This window comes from Beta vulgaris, chromosome 9 (genome assembly GCF_026745355.1).
Source record: "Beta vulgaris subsp. vulgaris cultivar EL10 chromosome 9, EL10.2, whole genome shotgun sequence".
NCBI classification, from domain to species: Eukaryota; Viridiplantae; Streptophyta; class Magnoliopsida; order Caryophyllales; family Amaranthaceae; genus Beta; species Beta vulgaris.
In genome coordinates this window covers 11,878,396-11,895,262 of record NC_079210.1, presented here as the reverse complement: position 1 = coordinate 11,895,262, position 16,867 = coordinate 11,878,396, and the positions used below count along the sequence as shown (strand labels likewise).

Genomic DNA, 16,867 nt, shown 5'->3' with positions numbered 1-16,867 from the left:
CCTGAAATCACTCACATTTTTTGGACATGTAGTTTTAGGAATTAAAGTAATTTGTGTTGTATTTAAGGCCTTTAGCATCTTACCATGCTCAAAGAAGTTTAATACAGCTGCAGTTACCTCATTTCCAACTATCTTCCATGCATCCTTATAATAAAAGCTTCCAAAACCATTTGGTCCTGGAGCTTTATTGCCCTCAATGGAGAACATATCCAACTTCACTTTCTCTACAGTATATGGTTGCATAAGAGCATGCTTCTGATCCTGAGTAAGAATCTTCCCAGCCCTAACCACATCCCTGTTAACTGGCTTTGTAGCTCCTGTAGTGCCCAGTAAACATTTGTAATACTCCAAGAAAGCCTTTTGAATTTTATCCTTTGTATCCTGCCAATCTCCAGCCATGTCATATATCCCATAAACCGAGTTTCTTACTCTCCTCTATTTAATACTCTAATGGAAAATAGTAGTATTATCATCCCCAGCTTTCAGCCATGAAACTTTTGCTTTCTGTCTCAGGAAGGACATATAAGCCTGATGTTTCGCCTTATAGTCCTTCACCACTTTAACTTCTTATGTTGCCCGCTCAACATTGCCTGGATCATTGTGCAATCTAGTTTGAATGTTCTCCATGCAGCTTGCTGCTTGAATCACATCTGCTTCAATCTGCATGTAACCATTTTTTGTTCAGCTCTTTCAATTCAGCTTTCACTATCTTCAATTTCTACAAAACCTTAAACATGTTATTACCCCTAATTTCAGCATTCCATCACCTCTTATTGATATCTTCAAAAGTGGCAGATGATTTCCACATAGTGAAATACTTAAAAGGTTTCTTGCTACTCAAACTCCTGTCATTAAATGATATAATGCAAGGAGTGTGATCAAACTCACCCTCATTTAAGAAGGCTACACTAGCATTACCATATACATCCTCCCACTTATTGTTCACCAACACCCTATCTATCTTTGAAAATACTCTAGCTCCCCCTTCGTGCTTATTACTCCAAGTAAACATGTTACCTGAGCTCGACATGTCTTGCAACCTGCATATCCCAATACATTCTCTCATTGATGCCATCTCCCGCTGCCTTACAGGGGCACCCACCCTTTCATCACAATTCAAGACACAATTAAAGTCCCCACATACAACCCATGGACCATATATCCTCAAAGCCATGCTCCTTAACTCCTCCCATAATGCCTCCCTCATGTCTCTCTCATTAAAAACATACACAAATACACAGTCAAACCCTGGTGCACTACTTTTAGGACTCACATAACAATGTATCCATTGACTACCCCCTCCTCTTAAATCAACATCACACACCCTTGATTTCCAGGCCACTATGATCCTACCATTAGGGCTATATGCCAAGTTGGTAGTAAAACACCATGATTGAAACATAACTTGGTAAAGGCTACCTAGCCCAGCAACCTTTACCTTTGTTTCCAGCAGGCCCAGCAACCCTACAGAGTGTTGAGCAAGAAAATCCCTCACAACCCTCTGCATTCTAGGGTTGTTTAGCCTCGGACATTCAAGAGCATATATTATCCATTTGGAGAGGAGGAATTCCTTCCTCCAACTTCCTGTTGCACCCCTTGTTCCACCTGTTCATCATTAATCACATCAGGATTCCCATCCAAGACTAAGAAAGAGTTCCTAGTTGTGGTAATCATGGTAGGACTAGTAGGTCTTCTCACCACTCTACTAGCATATTTAAACCCCTCAGCCTCAGTTTGTTTAGTAACTGCCACAACATTTTGCATAGGTATATCACCCTGCTCCCTCCTAGGCACCCACTGCTGTTTCTTCTTTCTGCAATCAGCTTCACAATGCCCAAGCACCTTGCAACCATTACAAAACACTAGTTTCCAGTCATATCTAACATTCACCTTTGTATCCATTCCCACTTCATTTTCAAATATAATCACCTCAGGGAATGTTTGTGATACCTCCACCTCCACAAGCACTCTGGCATAATGTAACTTCTCATGTTTAAGTGTAGCATTATCAACCTTTACAAAATGTCCAATGTCACTCACAATCTTTGTTGAGCAATTCTGGCCCCAATACTTGAAATCCAAATTCACTTGAATCCAAATTGGCACCTGCCTGATCTCATCCCTCTTAAAATCTATATTCTGATGCCACACCTTCACCACAACAAGCTAACCATCAAAGAATTGATATCCTCCATTCACCACTTTTTCTCTATTCTCCATTGTACTAGATTGGACCATAAAAATCCCCTTCTCAACCATTGCAACCTTATCAACTCCCATATTCTTCCATATTCGACGTACAAAACCTTCCATTACCACACTTGGAGGATTCGCACCCAATACATAACACACAATAGCAGTGTTCCAGTACTCTAACTCCTCTTGGATATCATCCAAACCAATTTTTGGTTTAGAACCAACCCTCATATTTTCATTATTATCATCAGCAGCATTATTCGAATAGTGAGTTGGATTATATTTTTGCCTAATGACTTTGGATTGTGAGCTGGATTTTGACATATCACCAGCATCCTTAGTATTTATTGCTTGAGCTACTTGCAATATTTTGCTGACTATAATATCTCACTTTGACTCGCTAAACATGTTGATGCTCTCCTTTTTGATAATGTCAAAAGGGGGAAGATGGGTATAATACTTAGACTAATGAATGAAATTATCTTGGTTACCATGTTACTTGTGAAAGTATGTGAATGATATTATGTTACTTTCCCTAATGTGATTAATGGTGCATATTTTGAGGGGGAAGTTTATTTGTTTGTCATCATCAACAAGGGGGAATTTGTTGTGACTCTAAGTCAATGTTATTTTGATGATGAAAACAATATGTTCTATAATATAAATGTGTATGACAGATGTTTGAGAAAGGAATAAATAAATGAAGACTTTGAAGAAGTGAAGAATCAAGATTGAAGTCCAAGTTTATATTGAATTCCAAGTTTAGTTACTATATGCAAAATGTAATATGCTAGAACTAGATGATATATTATGTGCCAAGTATAGAAATATAAAATTAGGATAATTATTATTTTATTAGAGTTGAGGGAATAAATAATTATGTTAATTTTATATAACTATATTAAAAGGAAATAAAAATTTGAATTTCAAGTTTATCAAAGAAAATAATAAAGTTTTAATAAAAACGATTTATGAAAGAATTTTTATTAAAACGTGTTTTTTGATGAAAATCGAGTAAAATAGTTTTTGAAAAAAAAACTAAGATTTTCGAAAACATTTTAGGAAAAAGAATTCTCGAAACAAAAAGGGAGTATGAGATAAAAAGAAAATCCATTGGTTATCCAAGATATAGATAAACATTGATTTAAGGAAAACTTATGTTTTTAGAATTGAAGATAAAGATTAAAAGGATAAAGTTTATTTTCTAAAAAGAAAAGGTTTTATCCCTTAAATTAAGGAGTAAAAGATAAATAGTTTTTGAAGGATTTTCGACCAGTCCATGTACTATAAAAGGAATTATAATTCAATTTTATGATTCACGTTTTCGGAGAGAGAAAATCGGAGATTATAAGAGCTGAAAACAGTTTCCTAAGGCACGAAGTATAGCATTGTTCTAGTCAGGTTGAGTAACTATTCGGAGTTTGTAATTTTCCTCTAATCTGCTTGAATAAGAAGCATACATTGAGGATCTTTTCTTTCTGTAATTTCATAACTATAAAGAGTCACAACACTTAGAGTTAAGTGTTGGGGAGCACTACTAGGGTTAGTAGTGGGGGAATCTTATTGTATCAATTAAGAGGTTGATATTTTAGGATTCAAAGAAATATAAGAGTTTGGTTCGTGTGGACGTAGATCTCAGAGGTGAGATTGAACCACGTTATATCTTATGTTTGAGTGTTGATTTCTTATAGTTTTTAGTTTTAGTTTTCACAAAAACTCAAATCAGAGATTTACGAGCGATTCACACAGTGCTCAACATAGTGCAATAACCGAGGTTTTGCGAAAATCGATCAGATTTTGTCATTCAATTCAACTCTTGCTAAGTATATCTAACCCTACTTCGATTCAGATTATTGTGCAACCAATGATACTAAAGGTTGAGGGCAAAAAAGTAAAAATATTATTGTATAGTGTGAACACATTTATTATTGTAGTTTAAAACCAATTGGGAATTTAAGTTATATAAAAATACTCTTTGTATGAAAAGTTTTAAAATAGGAACATATTGAAATTTTCCAATTAAGAATACAAGAATAACATAAGAAAACGAAGAGAGTAAACGATTTGCATAAAATTGGTAGAATGGACTTCATTTTTTTAAATGGTACATTAGGTACATAACTTCTATGTCAAGGACAAGAACGGGTGGGAGTATTTGTATTTCTCACTAGTCACTAGTGAATAAAAGTGCAATTTGGAAATGTATTTAATTGCATACAAGTTGTTGTTTGGTATACATGGGAATTTCATTTCCATGGAAAGTTCCATTCCCTAGGAAATAACTTCGCGTATGTAATTCCTAGAAAATAGATTTGGTATTTTTTGTTGACATTAAGGAATTTGTACTTTGCATAAATTGATGTGAAACTTTTGTTGATGACCAAAGAGGAGGTGGCCGAATAAATTTCCACGTTTTTTGGGAATTTTCAATTTTTCAGGAATTTAAATTGCCCCCATTTTCCCTATCTGTCAACCTAACAATCACCCAAATTAGAATATTGTGGGAATTTCTATTGTCTATATAATTTCTTGTATACCAAATAATCCCTAAAAGACGAGCTTAAACAAGACTTTCTGCAGTATAACTGCATAACTAAAACCAAACATATAAAAATTGTCCATACGAAAAGCGTACGAGGCTTACATAAAAAAAAAAAAATAAGTACAAAACAGAAAAAACTTACAAGAGCACAATAGCAACAAACCACAAACATGGAGTAGAATTAGTAATTGCCTTTCTGTACACTGATATTGTTTTATGGTTCATCAACAAATGTCCATAACCAAAATTCATAGATGTAAAAGCCACATGAAAAATCGACAATTATCATGTTAGAGATAGCTGAAAATTCCAACTCCAAAAATCTAGAAGATGAAAAGTAATATGAGAACGCATAATAGTTAAAATTTTATTAACTTGATGAAAGCTAAGAAATAGAACACTATCTATCACTCTATGACATTCTGACAAGTCTAATGCTACTACTCCTTAAACTACACATTATTCATCTTCCTCTACCAAATGAAGAATCAGAAATACAATCATGTGAATTCGAAAATACATATCTCCTGCACCCATTATCTTCATCTTCACATTTCTCCTCTTTTTCTTCTTCAATAGTCTCCAACTTGGGAGGCTTATACGACTTCACTGGGAAAACAACTCGCGACGGAGGAGCCTCAATCCATGGCTCTACAACCATCACGAAACCCTGCTTTCCTATAGCCATGTATCGTTATTGCTTGATAAATTTCACTTTTCTTTTGTGTATCGTTAAGCAAGAATGTATTCATGAAGTATGGAGGACTTTGTTTATATAGGAAGTAGATGGACCAAACTAAGAGAAAATATCCAAGAAAATGTGGTGTATGGAAGGCCATTGCTACCTACACGTGGATAATGGAGAAAAGGACTTAGTACTATTAGCATATACTGTAGGTGGCTTAAGATGTAAGTATCAATCATAGTAATCATAACTCTTCACTTAGCAAAGCCAGAAAGAATGGACTCTTTTACCTTAATGTTTGCGACTTTGGTTTTGCCTTTAATGTATAGTTGTGCAAGGCCAACGGTCCAAAACAAAGTCTAGTAACAAAAATATCACTTTAGATATGGAGTTCTAGAATCGAAAACATATTTCTTGTTTGGTGTAGACCGTGTAGTAGGGTAAGCAATTGAAATAATTACCTTTCAACGAAGCAATTTCTTAGGACTTTCCACGTATGTGGGAGTTTGCTCTCATCGTACGCTGCTATAGGCTCAGACTAATTTGCATGTGTTTGTCACCTTTCATTTTTCTTTTTGAAACGTATAGGTGTTATCTACTTTGTTGCAAACGATTTGAGCCTCATTTGGTCAGAAACATGTATGAGGTATAGCGGGTTTTGTTATGGATGTGAGAATTGTATTGACTTGTTGTATTTGAGAGAAGATGGAGGCTACACCACCATGTCATAAATTTCTACTTTAGACTTAAAAATTAAGAGACTTTTGTTTGTTTGGATGATATCCCGTCAAAGTTTAAAAATTGTTTTAGAAATCGTATGATATAGATTATGTATGGGTAATACTCGAGTGTGCTAACGGACAATGTAATGGCTGATAGCAAAAGACTAAGACGCGAGCTCACAACGAACATATTAAATATTCTTTGCCTGAGGGCCGGGACTGCCGTCGCGGCCGCAAAAGAAGACAAAACAAAAGGAATCTTCCCTCGGATAGATTCATCACAATCATACATGTGTCGAAGGATTACCTACCGTGTCAGATGAATAGTACGCCTATAAATAGCTGAATAGTACTATTCCTGCAGGTACATTCTCTTTCATACTAAAAATAGCTTATCTCTCTCTCTCTAAGCTTTCTCTCTCTAAATTCCTGTCGGGCACTAGCTGACTTGAGCGTCGGAGGGGGTTTCCTCAAAACCACCCCGAGGGTAGCTCACGTTTGTTCTCTTGCAGATCATCCCCCACAGACATCCCCTATTATTGTCGAACACTCCTTGGGTCCGTCATCGTTTCCAATACCGGAACAATTGGCGCTAGAAGGAGGGGACTTCCTATCCTTTTAAGATAGCGGTCATGGATGATGCAAACAACAACAATGTTAGTCACGGTCAGCCAGAACTCGAAGTTGGTCAAACTTCTTCTCAGCTTGTCATAACTGGAGCATTAGGGAACCCACAGTTCCACTACCGGACACCGGGGAACGAAGAGAAGACTCCAAATAGCATCGTACCATTCAATATGGCTCAACTGAGGCAGTTCTCTCCCTAACAGTTGCAAACTGTGGCATCCTTCATTCAGATGCTAACAGGTAATCCTCAACAGAATACACTTCCTACTCAACAGCTTGGCAGAACACGCAAACTGTGGCATCCTTCATTCAGATGCTAACATGTAATCCTCAACAGAATACACTTCGTACTCAACAGCTTGGCAGAACACGTAAGCGACCACTAGCTACGGTTGGTAGGAACGCTGACGGCACCCCGCTGCGGAAAATGCAGTCCTTGGGTAAGGATGGCAGTGAGATGGAGAAGAGGATAAATAGATCTGACTATGAGGAAGCAATTCTGGAGACAGAAGAATTATACCATTCTGAAGAGGAGACTCAGGGTTACTCCCGCCGCGAGTACAGTACCACCGGTGCTAGTACCTACTCGGCAGGGGGTCACCTTCTTATCAAACCTAAACTCTCTCCCTTCACTCCCGAAATATTGAACCATCCCATGACGAGAATCAAGATGCCGTCCTCTAAATATGATGGCACGTGTTATCTAGATGATTATGTGGCGGCTTATGAAGGTCATATGTTCCTCTACACGCAGGTGGACGCCATCTGGTGTAAGGTCTTCCCATCCACCTTGACCGGGATAGCTCAGACGTGGTTTAAAAGCCTCAAGCCAGGTAGCATCTCTAGCTTCTCTCAGTTGTCATCTACATTCAGTACACACTCTGTAAGCAATAGGCACCGCGAGCGTACTACTAGAGAGTTGCTTTCTGTTAAGCAAGGTGCAAATGAAAGTTTGAGGGACTATATTGACCGTTTCAATGTTGAAGCGGTCTCAATACCCAGGCTGCAGCAGGATGTGGCTGTTTTGGCCTTGATGACGGGGCTTAAGGAAGGGTCACCATTTCGGAACAATCTGGGACGGAAGTCTTGTACGTCTTTGGGTCCAGTCCTTGGCAATGCCAATGACTACATCAGGGGAGAGGAATTCGACAAGGCAGTAGGCAACTGTGAATCTGATAAGGAGGATAAGCAAAAAAAAGAAAAGCATCGCGAGAGTGACCGCGGCGGAGAGGAAAGAAGGCAAGAATCAAATATGGTCAAAAGAGGGACTAACCGAGAAAGAGAGAATGAAAGATATGACCGCAACAGAAGGGATCGCGAAAGAAGCGGTCGAGATTTGCCAGAACGCAAGGAGAGATTCGATGCGTATACTCAGCTCACAACTTCTAGAAGTCAGATCTTTTTGATGAACAAGGATAGTGACAAATGGCAACGTCCAAAACAGATGTTCCATAAGAACCGAGACAAGAGTAAATGGTGTGATTTCCACGGAGATCACAGCCACTTGACTGAAGATTGCCGGCATTTGAAGGATAATCTGGAGGATTTGATAAGGAAAGGTTACTTCAGCCTATACAAGGCTCAGACTAAAGAAGGAGGTCTGATAAAGCCGGCAAACCGTAATGTCCAGTCTCGAATCAATGAAATCAATGTAATTAGCGGTGGTCCCATCCATGGAGTAAGTATAAATGGGGCAAAGGCAAGCTTGAAAGAATTCAGGCATCATGTCAACTTTAATGAAAGTCTGCCATGTAAGAAGCCGCCAGCAATGCCAGCAATTTCATTCACTCTAGAGGACGCCAAGCATGTCGTTTATCCTCATGACGACCCATTAGTAGTAACTCTGAAGATTTCAAACTGCCTGGTCCACAGAATCTTGGTGGATGGAGGCAGCTCGGCAAACATTTTATACTTGTCAACATTTGAAAAACTCATGATTGGCCGAGAGTATCTGAAATCGGTCAGATATCCAGTCATTGGGTTCACAGGAGCGTCCGTGGTACTAGAAGGATTAATCTCGCTCCCGGTGCGCATTGGAGAAAATGACACGGCCAGAGATCTCATGGCTGAATTTTTGGTGGTGGATGTCCCGGGAGCATACAACGCTATCATGGGGCGTCCCTTCATCCATAACGTCCAAGGCATCGTCTCAACCTACCATCTGACGATGTTGTATGTGTCCAATGCCGGATTTACATCGAGACTGAATGATAACTAGGAGATGGCTAGGTCATGCTACCTAACAGCACTAAAGCAGCCCGCCAGGAGATTCCTAATAGAAAATCTCGATCCGCCATGAAGAAAACAAAGAAGAGCCCAGAGGAAGCCCCAAGCTGAAGAGAAGGAAAACAATGAAACAGAAGAAGTGGAAGCAGTCCAGAAGGGTAAAGTAATCCCACTGGAAGATCTAGAGTCCCGGCCAGATGATGAGCCGAGACCAAAGCCAGATGGCGACACTAGGCAAGAAATGCTGAAAATTATCTTGATGTGTGCATTCAAAATATTATATTTTACGAGAATTGTACAATCATTAAAGCAAAATGATCAAAGATATTAGATGTTAATAAATGCGTTGGTAAAAATGCAAATGTTAAAGTGGAATTGTTAAAAAAGGGAGGAGTTATGTTGTTGCCTTTTCTTTTCTCACAACTAGTCTAAAAGGACAAAACGCTAGTTTCGTAATACATATCACATACTCGAACTGACAATTCAATGTAGAGGATGACATTATAAATTTACGAAGCAAGGTATGACTTAATTTAAGAAGACAAGTCATAAAAATATAACCATCAATAATGTAAACCGAAATGAATCCAAAATTTATGAGCTAAAAAACCATATTCGAACTTTGACCATTATTATCTTTAAATCAATATATGTCAAGAATAGTAGTTGATATTAGGAAGGGTCCACATTTCTTAGTTAGGCCAAGGACCTCCAATATGTCAGGAACGGGCCTGAATCCAGGATATGCAAACTAGATGATAACAAAAAACATCCTTAAGTACTTGCGAAGGACGAAGCATAAATTTTTGGTTTATGGTGGAGATGATGAGTTGGTTGTTACTAGATATACCGATGCAAGCTTCCAGAGTGACAAGGATGATTCCTGATTGCAATTTGGTTTCATATTTTGTTTCAATGAATGAGTTGTGAACAGGAAGAGCTCTAGGCAGAGTACCATCGCGGATTCTACAATAGAGGTTGAGTATATTGCAGTAGTAGATGCGAAAAAGGAAGTTGCTTGGATCAAAAAGTTCATTAGTAAGCTAGGTGTTGTCCCCAGCATTGAGAATGTCATTGAGTTGTATTGTGACAATAATGGTGCATTGCTCAGTCTAAGGAGCCTATATAGCATCAAAGATCTTATTAGAGAGATCGTTGGAAGAGATGATGCGAAATTAAGCAAGGTTCATATTGAGTATAATGTAGCACATCCTATGACAAAACTGCTTGCTCAACCAAAGCATTAGTGTCATACTAGGTCTATGGGGCTTAAGCATATGGGAGGATGGCTTTAGGTTATTTACATTATATATGTTTACAATTGTAAATACATTTATTATGTTTTGAATGTTTATCAATAAAAATTTATTTCTTATTAATGAATTGTTTGGTTTAATAATAAATAAAATGTCCATATAATTTGTGTTTTCAAATAGGATAATAAAAAACGTTTTGATGATGGAACCCTATAAAGTGAGATTAAATCATAATTTATTCAAAGTCCATAGTCTAAATTACTAAATTGGACATAAGTGATTTATTTAAAGACTAGTATATATGTAATTGATAGCATAATGCCATGGGCTATGGAGACGTAGAAATGACTAATTGATTATATGGATGTATATTTGATACATTGAGACTTTACCTAATTAGATTCTAAAAATAGAATCAAACTACTATATTTAATGGATTCCTTACTCATGAGTATGTCTTTATAACCACAATATAATTAGTTTAGCCTTGGTGTTGTTAAACACCATGTCGTAAAAGGAGGTTATAAAGGGATTGATTAGTTGGGCTAAAAATTAAGTGGGAGTTATGGTCATACAAGATAGGATAAGTCAACCTATTAAAAAGGAACGGTATCTGGGCCTCTTGATGAGCGAGAATTGAAAAGTTGCATGGCCATGCGGAATATATAGGATTAAAGAGTTAATCCTTATTTGAACCATTCAAAGTCAGCAATCAAGGAACCAAATTTGAGAATAACATGGTATTATCAAATTTGGCATTAAGTGACTTAAAGAATGTATTATTGCGCTCATGTCTTCGGACAATTGGGAGATTGAAGAAATATGTCTTTAGGCATCTCGACAATTACTAAATATAAATAGAAATTAAATTGTGAAGATAACGAATTTAATTATTTTAGTAATCATATTTTCTTGCTTGAGAATTTATGTGTCCTATTTTTATATAGATTTTAGGTGCATTTAAGTTGCATTTTAGAAACATTTAGGGGCACTATAATTCATAATTGGATAAAACTACTTAATTTGCAAAATATTACTCCTTTTTTTATATTTTTGGTATTCTTTGTTGAATTTCATGTATTAATAACACAATTTGAGTATCATCGGACAAGCTTGAGTAATTAGGAGCAATCGGAAGCAAAAACAACGTTAATTAGGATCGTTATGAACATATTTGAGTGTAATTTGGAGCTAAATTGGAGTTGGAATTTTGAAAGATTTGTGGTAATTGATTCACGTTCCGTATTTTATCATACCTTTTGAGTCAATATTGATAATTTGATTATTTCAGCGGATTTGGAAAGTAGGCTTGAACAGATTTCCAATGATATGCTGCACGTCCGAAGGCGAGTTATATTCTGGGAGATATGGGCTTCGCAAGTTGACTTAGTTTGCATGAAGACTCCTTCACGGGCGCATATTTCTTAATTTCGACCATTTAATGATTTAATTGACCTTCATTATCAGTTACTTGATTTCCTACTAGTATTAGGAGATATAACTTTATGTTAGAGATTTCTAATTAGGTTAGGAGCTATTAGCTATTAATCATTATTCTAGTTTGACATTATTTTGCTTTTTAGGTTTTCTCTCTAGTTTTTCCCTGGTTTATTTCCTATCGCAGCTTTGGAGATTAAAGATTGAAGATTTCATATTCGTCTTCTTTTCAAGTATTGTGTATCAAGTTTAATTATTTTCTTTCTTTTTTTTTATTTAATTATTAATTTTATTGCCATGTTTAGTGAGTAGTCCTTTTCTGTAGGATTGAGTTTAGCGCTAGTATGGATTGATCTTCTAAATTGTTTCTATAATCCTCATGTTATTGAATTATATGCTTAGGGTTTTATAAGATTGTTCTTATTGTCAATTTCACATCTTGATTTAACCCTAATTTTATATTATCAACGAAAGTTGGAGTTGTTATTGGGACATTTGTTTGTTGTTAAATTATTATTTTATTAATTGAGTCACTAGTGGAAAAAACCTTATCTATGACTTAGTAACAAATGATGGTTTTCACAAAACCGCATCAGAAAATCAATTAGAAAAATAGGAAGGAAAGCTGGGAGGAAAATCTGATGCGATCCTCTTGTGGATCGCATCAGATTAAAAAACTGATGCGAATTTTTTATAATCTAAGCGGTTTCTAGGACCGCATCAAATTTTCTTACAAAAAAATTAAATTAGGCCTTAGAAACAGGCGGCCCAACTCCGTCGTCCATTATCTTCTCTCAATTGGGCCAGACTTCCTCATCTCTCTCACCTCTCCACTTAAAACCTGCCCAGCTCCCTCATCTAACCCTAACACCCTCCGTTTCACACGCCTCTCTCTCTCCCTTTATTTCACGCCTCTATCTCTCCTCCATTTAACACCTCAATAGCCCATCTTTCTTCTCTCTCCGCCTTACCTAATCGCCCAGATCATTAATTTCAAGCAATGAAGACCCTCCATCTTTCATTTCGAGCGACGAAGACCAAATCTGCTCCAATATCCATTCTTCTCGCCCTGATCATTAATTTCAAGCGATGAAGACCCTCCATCTTTCATTTCGAGCGACGAAGACCAAATCTGCTCCAATATCCATTCTTCTCGAATCCCCAATCTGACACGGTTTTAGCTTAAAATCGCATCAGTAAATAATTTATTGATCCGATTTCGGACCGGGTCAGTAAACAATTAGGATATGATGCGAGCCCATCTGATGCGGACCAAAACCGTATCAGTAAGCCCGAATTTTACCGCATCATATGGGTTTTTTTCCACTAGTGAGTTTATGAGCGAAAGTTGGATCTTCATTTAGATAATCTTGTAATTGATTTAAATTCTCCCATGAAAATAGGTGGGAACTGGAAGAAACTCAAGACACCCTCTGTGTAGGGTATGAAGTCACAAAGAAATTGGCTTCCCATTAGTTCAATCAGTAGAATTCCAATAAGATATATTATTTCATGGCCTTGGGATCTATCGTCTTGTGAACTTATGGTTCCACAAGCTAAGATGTGGCATTCTATCTTTGAAAATCGTAGTTGATTAGAAACTTGATAGTATCATAATACTGCTGCAAGTATTTCAGTAAGAGAGACTATTCAACCCCTAAGGGTGAAAGTTCGATGTGCAGTTTGGATTAGGACCTAATCCAATCCGATCCGAATAAAATTTGGATATCAATTTTTCAATCCGAATCCAAACCAATTAGGGTTTGAATTTGATCCAATCCAAGCCGAATTTTGATACTCTAGATTGGATCCAATTCGAAAATCCAATTTTTTTTAAAACTCTAGTTTTTCGATGAAATAAATTAAGCACAACAGTAGCCTAGTAGATTTAAGAAATGAGGAATTAAGCGTAGTTATTGTTTTTCGTGAAGGGTTGAAGTGCTATGTCTATTGGGCTATGGAGTAGGTTTTTTTAAAAAAATAAAAATAATAATAAGTTAAGCACTTAATCCCATTCCAGATACATAATACAAGGCATATTACTATTCAGTTATGTTGGATTTTTGAATCCAATTACCCTCAACCCAATCCGATCCAAAAATCCAATTTTCCAAAAACTCTCAATCCGAATCCAATCCGAACAGAGTTCGAATCCGATCCGAATTACTAATTCGGATTGAATTGGATTTGATTTTGAATTTCATACGGATAAGCTTCATCCCTATCAACCCCAACCAAAACTCGCTTAAGAAAAGTTCCCTTAGAAAATTATGTATATCCTCGATGCAAATCTTTGGATGGGTAAGATACTAAGATGGTGTGCAAGAGCTAGTACAACTCAGTTCAGTGTTAGTTTATGTTTTGCTTATAATTTGAATGTAATATTCCATAGTATGTAATTCGATTTTTAGTTAATGTAAATTTGTTGATGTAAAAAAAGGTTAGTTGGTATATACACAAAAAAATGTTTATAATTGTTGAAAACCCTCACCTAATACTTTATACTCCCTCCATTTTGTTTTGTTGTTCCTGTATTTCCCATTGAGAAATTTCAATATGTTGTTCCTATTTTGAATCTTTCCGTAAATAATACTCTCTCCGTTTTCTTTTATTGTTCTTGTATTCCCATTGGAAATTTTCAATATTTTGTTCCGATTTTGAATCTTTCCATATATAGTATAATTTATGAAATAAATTTTTCATTAGTTTTAAGTTGCAATTAATGTGTTCACACCATTGAATAATCATTCTTTACCTTTGTACCACTCAAATTTTTTCTAATTTGTTGTCTAGCATAGAGTGACTCAAAAAGCGATAAATGTGTTCACATTAGTTTGTAGTTACTTTACTCTTTTACCCCTCATTTTTCTTTTGTATCATTGATTGCTTAATATAAAGTAACTCAAAGGGATAGAATTTTAATTTTTAGTTAATTTAATTTTATTTGAAATAATGCAATCTTGCCTATTTTTTGAGTTGCATCGGTTTCTTCCCCGATTCCAAATAGGAACAACAAAAGCAAATGGAGGGAGTATTATAATTTGTGAAATAAATTTCCCATTAATTTTATGTTGCAATAAATGTGTTCACACTATTTAGTAGTCAATTTTTACCTTTTAACCCCTTAAACTTGTTATAATTGGTTGTTTAATATACAGTAACTACAAAGAGCAATAAATGTCTTCACATTAGTTTGTACTTACTTTACTCTTTTATCTCTCAAACTTTTTGTATCATTGGTTGTCTAACATAAAATAATTCAAAAGGACAAGAATATTTAATTTATTTTTAGTTAATTTACTTTTATTTAAAATAGTGGAATTTTACCCATTTTTTGATTTGCATTGGCTTCATCCTCGATTACAAATAGGAAAAACAAAAGAAAACAGAGCGATTGATATGGTCCCTTCTCTCTTTTTTTTTTATCCATCTTTTGAGAAGTATATTTTTTGTAAGTAAAGTATATATTTTTATAAAGTAATTTACAATAATAATACATTGTTGAATGTGAGTGACATTATGTTATCATAGCATTATTTATTTTTTCGTGCATGCAGTGATATTTGATTCCTCAAGAAATGAACAAAGGTTGAGAGGGGTGTTGGGGCTAAACTTCACGAAAGATTTCTCTATGCTTATAATTTCCCCAGAGAGATTACAAAATTAGTCCAACGTTTTATAAACCTTGATAAGGACTGATAATTGGTCGGGTTGGGTCAAGATCAGGTTGAGTTGACGGGTCAGCGGATTGAGAACTCCCTTGATCCAACCCAGCCTGCTAACTTAAATGAGTTGGGAATTACAACCCAACTCAACCTTATGATAAACGGGTGAACCTTCAGGTCAACCCGTTTAATTTTTTTCGTGTTCTTTCCAGAAAAAAAGTAAGACATCAAAAATTATGATATAGAGCAACAATGGGCAACAACTTGTAGCATTAAACCACTACATAACCATATGCCAGATATTGTTAAAAATCAACAAAATCAACCGAACCCAACTATTGTTCAGAATCAACACCATTACAACTTCATAATCAATTGTTCAACATTAACTGTAACGCGTCAGGGTTTGTTACTTTTTAACTTTCTATATGGGCTAGCCTAATTTTTTTGAGTTGTGAAATGATTAAGGGTTTTGAGGTTGTTTTCATAAATGGATTAAAATCAAGTCGAAATTTTCAACCTGATCCAACCCATCATTTAATTAAATAGGTTGGATCAGCTCGTCCCATTTAATTAAATAGATTGAAATTTTGGACCCAAGCCATTATTAGTGGGTTGGTTTCGGGTCGGGTTGACGAGTTGCGTATTATTTTGACAGCTCTAACCTTGATAATGACTCTGGGGATGCCTAGATGAATAATAGGGCATCATCTCCAAAGAACGAAAGAGATATTTCCGGGGCTCTTTTACTGATTTTGAAGATACAACACCTCAAAATCTCTACACGATCCCCGAAATCTCTCATTGGTTCTTTAGAAATGACACCCTACTCTTCTTCAAGGCATCTTTAGATTCATGCATCAAGGTTAGGAACACATCATGTAAGCTATCTAGGGAACTTATAAATATGGAGAAATCTTTCGTGAATTTTAGCCCCAACATCCCTCAACCTCTGTTTGTTTCATCAGGAAACCGCTTGGAGTTAGTAGCAGGCCTGCTTTGGGCAATTACTTGGATTGTCCACTTGAGGTAAATGGAAGAAGCACAGAGGTTTTCGAAGAATTATGTGAAAAAGTGGAGAAGAAAATCACCAACTAGAAGATCTCTAATTTGAATCAGGCGGGTAAGCTCATCCTATGTAACTTAATACTAGCGTTCATTGAATCCATTATGTTGTCGGTTGTCATGTTCCCAAAGAAATAGAAAAATTTTAATTCCACAATCCTTAGATTTTGGTGGAAATCTGATCAGTCCAATATGGGGATCAACTGGAGGATACAAGAGATCCTTAACAAGCATAAAAAATAGAAAAAGGCATCAGCTGCTGCAATGTCCAGGATATGAATCAAGCACTTGGTTTTAAACAAGCATGCATAATCCACCACCACCAGAAACTATTAATGAGTAGAGTGATGATTGCTAAATATGGGACACTCCCCTCAACTTGACCGCAAATGACAAGAATCACCCATCAAGCTCATGGGGACGGGGGACGGAGCAAGGGGGATAAT

The 16,867-nt window shown here is 36.3% G+C and overlaps 1 protein-coding gene across 1 annotated transcript; it reads left to right on the top strand.

Moving 5' to 3' along the window:
- Positions 1 to 6,777: 6,777 nt before the first annotated feature.
- LOC104883311 (uncharacterized) lies at positions 6,778 to 10,245 on the top strand. Its single transcript, XM_048637296.1, has 3 exons — positions 6,778 to 6,930; positions 7,086 to 8,944; positions 9,933 to 10,245. Exons 1-3 carry the CDS (start codon positions 6,778 to 6,780, stop codon positions 10,243 to 10,245), a joined length of 2,325 nt encoding a protein of 774 aa, XP_048493253.1.
- Positions 10,246 to 16,867: the final 6,622 nt, after the last annotated feature.